Source organism: Musa acuminata, chromosome BXJ3-6 (genome assembly GCF_036884655.1).
Source record: "Musa acuminata AAA Group cultivar baxijiao chromosome BXJ3-6, Cavendish_Baxijiao_AAA, whole genome shotgun sequence".
In the NCBI taxonomy this organism is placed as follows: Eukaryota; Viridiplantae; Streptophyta; class Magnoliopsida; order Zingiberales; family Musaceae; genus Musa; species Musa acuminata.
Window position 1 is genome coordinate 15951285 of NC_088354.1, and position 4391 is coordinate 15955675.

Here is a 4391-nt window from a genome sequence, read left to right on the forward strand (position 1 = left end):
TATTTATCTTTATTTTATTTTCACGTAATGATATGAGAAAAAAAAAATTTAGAAAACAGGCTTACTAAGTGCAATGATGATTAAATAAATCGTATAGTAAGTCCTAAATATAATCATCCATAATTGTATTTTTTTTTCTTTTTTCTTTTGTCACAATTCTGAGGTAGAATAATTTTCATATCTCGAGCACTTTCATTTTTCTTTTGTCTCCGCCTTTCTATATTGTTTGTTAGTTCTCATCCTCTACTCTCATCAATGGATTCTTTCTTGTCTTCTCTCTGTCACAGTAGATTTATGAAAGAAAAGATAAATAAATAATTAAGATCGTAGTGAGATGAGAGAAACAGAGAAGATTCCACAGATCCTAAATCCAAACTCTTATTCATTAGCATCGATTCCCTGGAAGCCAAAGAAACATACATATAAGGATGACGCCACGCATCGATGCTTCCTTCCGTCTCTTACTACGTCTCTTGCTACATAAGAGGTGGAGTAAAATCCAGCGAGGAGTAACTACTCGGCGTCGGTTCATTGCTTGTGGGAGAGAGTCATCTCGCGCAGCTCGGCTGCGTCCACCTGCGCTCGGAGGTTGCTGGGCCTGTAGTACCCCGTCACCGGGTCCGGGACCCAAGAATTCGACGAAGCAGAGGTGGAGGAGGAGGCGGCGGTGGTCGAGGAGTCTACCACCTTGCGCGCCACCGTTTTCTGCTCCACGGACCTTCTCACACCAGCCGCCGCCGCCGCTGCCGCAGCGTATCCCCTCCTGGATGAATCGAACGGAGCAGGAGTAAGTAATGGTCCAATTATAGATTATAGATTATAGATAGATGATGATGATTGGTATATCAGTTACCGGTTAACCAAGAGGGCGATGTTTTGAGAGACGGACGCAGCGAGAGCAGCAGCACTAGAGAGAGAGCGAGCCATCTGCCCTCTTCGTTTTATCACCTTAATTTCTCTAGCTAGTAGAAAGAAAGAGAAGAGATGGACGAACAGGAAGAGGTCCTTCTCTTCGTGTTGTTGTGCTCCTCTCTCTCTTTCTCTCTCTCTCCTTCTATCCTCCCTACCTTGGCCTGTTTGGTTTGGGGATGAAGTGAGACCGAATGCCAAGGTGTTTATTTATAGCAACAGCCGTGAATCGGAAATGGCTGTGTATGTGTTTTCTGTGGGAGGAAACGAAGCCGTGGGGCGGGTTATCAGCCAGTAGTATCTCTTTGGCTCTTCCGCGTCGCCACGAGCCGCTGTTTCCTTTAATTAATTCCGAGAGAGAGAGAGAGAGAGAGAGAGAGAGAGAGAGAGAGATGTGTGGTCCGGAGAATTCGACCTCCGCCATCTTGCCTTTGAAAAATCTTCTGCGCTGCAGCTGCTGACAGGCAGACTCCTCTGCTCAGTGCCTCATTGCGTCAAATGAGCAAAGCATGGAACCAGTCAGGTGGATGTCAACTTCTACAAGATATTCCAGTGGCTTGTTTAAATGGATTCCCTGTCCAACTTTTTGGTTCGGGGAAGAACTCTAGATACTATCAAAGTATCAATCTAGTTGTGATCTGATCACTTGGTATCGTGCTCCATCAATCTAACTACTAAGATATAAAATGTAGTTTGGTCGGAGACACCTGTCGAGAAAACAGATCATGCACTGATTTCTTCTTGGATTTGCAGACAATTCAAGCAGTTGTAGAAAGAGAGATGAGATGAGCCGGTTGGAGAGGGGGATTGATGGAACCCTATTTGTTCTACCGTCAACAAGTGGCTGGTGGATTGAGTGCCAAGAACATTATCTTTAGTATCAAAACAACGAGAGCTTTTAGGCTAGTGGATCGAGTGCCCAGAACACCACATACAAACATTATCCTTGGTATCAGAACAACGATAGCTTTTTGAGGATGAAGAGTATGGCATCACTAACTAAATCTTGATTATTAATTAAACACTAAGTTATCTTTATCGAGGTGTCTAAAAGTAAGTTAATGGTATCATTGCGTAAGTGATAAATCTCATGCATATTGTTTTCATCTGACTTCTTTCCCTTTTAGTTTTGCTCTGTTCTGATAATAACAACTGTGGCTTTGTCTTAGATTACGAGGGGAGAAGAAGTAGATGCTTAAAGAGACAAGCTCCTCAAACAAAGCCAGTCAAACTTAATTACATGAGTAAGTCAATTTGGCATCTCAAGTATAGAACACTTTGGGCTTCTCTTCTGGAGTTGGAGTAGGTCGTTTAATCGAGCTCGTTTCTTTGCTGATGCCATTTGCATTCCCAGACAATATCTTCATTAAATCATTCTAAAGGAAAAAAGAAGAAACAATTAGTAGCATAGAACCAATAAAGCTTCGTATCGCAGAAACCACTCCTACGAAGTCTTAGTGCTTGCCATTTGTTCATTTTCGTGTGTATATATACAACGCCAACTTTAAAAGCTTCTGTCTATTGATTTTCCTCAAAATAGATCTAGAGATAATGAGAGATTAGATAAAAAGAAAAAGGGTGTAATAAGGAGAGTTATGTTTGAGTTTAGGATAATTTAAGAAAATTTATAATTTAATCTCACATGATGAAAATTTTAATTATCTCTATAAAAAAAATAAAAAGGGTCCAACTACTTAAATCTTTTATCCATCTTTATAATTTTTGTTTGATTTTTGATCTATGAATTTTTGTTTGATTGATGGTCTATGAATTTTCTTAGTGTAACAGATTTTACAGACACCAAAAATTAAAATTGCTCAAGTTCTCTCCACATCTTAAAATTACACCTACGCCTATTTAAGTTTTACGACTTGTTCAAGTCAAATATCTTTGATGATGCCAGTTTGAACACTAGTCATTATTTTTTCTTAGAGTATGATGTGATTTGTATGAATATTAATTATTCTTCAACTATGACAGATGAACATTTTTCAACATATTTATTACTATAGCATCCATTTCGATTATTAAGATAGTAAATAATATAACGCATAGTTAAACATGTTAGGATAAACTAGCAGGGGTGAATTAGTGTTTTTGTAGAAGTTACGAATTAGAAAATCCTCGTTCGATAAACTCCTATCAGAAAGATACTTAATTTAAAATCAGTAAGTAATAAAGGTAAATATCAAAAGAAAAGAGTATACCAAATTTATCGTGGTTCGATCATCGGCGTCGATGTCCACTAATGATCTTTCTTTAATGGGTGAAGACCAATTACCCTTTTACAACTCTTTTCTCCTTTTGGCAAGTTTAGAAAAGAACTTTTACACCCCCTTTTTATAAAGTTTTCCTCACACTCTCTCTTAGAATAGTTTTTAAACTTTAGGAGGAGAGACTCAACACTTTACAAGGGTTTACAAATTTAGAATCACAGAGTTTTGTTCTACTTTCTTGCTCTCTTAAACAAAAAATATTAGGGTATTTATAGACCTCAAATTACTTTAAAAATTAGGGCCAAAATTCAAATCCTCGAGATTTCGGGGTACTAGCGATACCATCGCTTAAGTTGGGCGGTACTACCGCCTGCAGTATTGACACTAAGTAGTACCACCGCCTAACACTGGGCGATACCACCACCCAATCTAGTAGTATCATCGTCTAACACAATCTCGGAGATTGTGTCTTGGAGACTAAGCCGTTGGCGATTCCACCACCTAGACCAGTGGTGCCACTACTTGACCCAACTTTTGGGTCACTAAATAGGTCTTTCTCTTAGCTCAAAATAGCTCCATCTTAGGCCTAATTGAGTTGACCTAATTATATTCAAACCAACTCAATTAGAACTCTAAACTAATTCGATCTAAATAAATTATTACAAAGTATGAATCATATATTGTCTGGCATGTTATTGGTTCTTTCGACGCTTTGTTTGATCCTTCGGCGCATCGTCCTCTCCTTCAACATAATGCCCAATTGGCATGTTAACTTCCTACAATATCCGATCTCCTTGGTGCAAAGTTTGATTCTTCCAGCTCGATGCCCGAACTCACGGCACGAAGTCCTTCTATCGGTACATCGATCAATCTTCTAACATGTTCAACTCTAGCCTTACGTCTGATTCCTCCTATTTCAATCAATTTGCCTCTCCTTGATTGAAGCTAATCCTGTGTTAATCACAAACTCATCAATTGATTTCATCATCAAAATACGAGATTCAATAATTTTTCCTTTTTTTATGATGACAATCAATTGATAACAGAGTTTAAACTAAACTCTCCTTACCAATATGTCATATTGATAAAATCTTTAAATTCAGAAAATCATGTAATGCTTTAAAAAATAAAAGTACATCATACCATGCATGATTCGACATATTATCATATCTTTTCCCCCTTTGTCATCAATAAAAAGGAGAAGTGCATCTTATAAGTTTTTGAGATATGCAAGTTTTACAACATACAAGCAATAATTTTGAGTTG

General features: G+C 38.2%; 1 protein-coding gene and 1 long non-coding RNA gene across 2 annotated transcripts; one reads left to right on the plus strand and one right to left on the minus strand.

The window, feature by feature from the left end:
- Positions 1–360: 360 nt before the first annotated feature.
- On the minus strand, positions 361–1103 carry LOC103988578 (late embryogenesis abundant protein Lea5-D). Its single transcript, XM_009407158.2, has 2 exons — positions 854–1103; positions 361–763 (listed from the first exon to the last, which is right to left on the minus strand). The coding sequence occupies exons 1-2, from the start codon at positions 925–927 to the stop codon at positions 529–531; spliced, it is 309 nt and encodes a 102-aa protein (XP_009405433.1). The 5' UTR covers positions 928–1103; the 3' UTR covers positions 361–528.
- LOC135639874 (uncharacterized) lies at positions 647–4118 on the plus strand. Its single transcript, XR_010497066.1, has 2 exons — positions 647–787; positions 2079–4118. It is a non-coding gene; the product is annotated as an uncharacterized LOC135639874 (long non-coding RNA).
- The last annotated feature ends 273 nt before the right edge of the window (positions 4119–4391 follow it).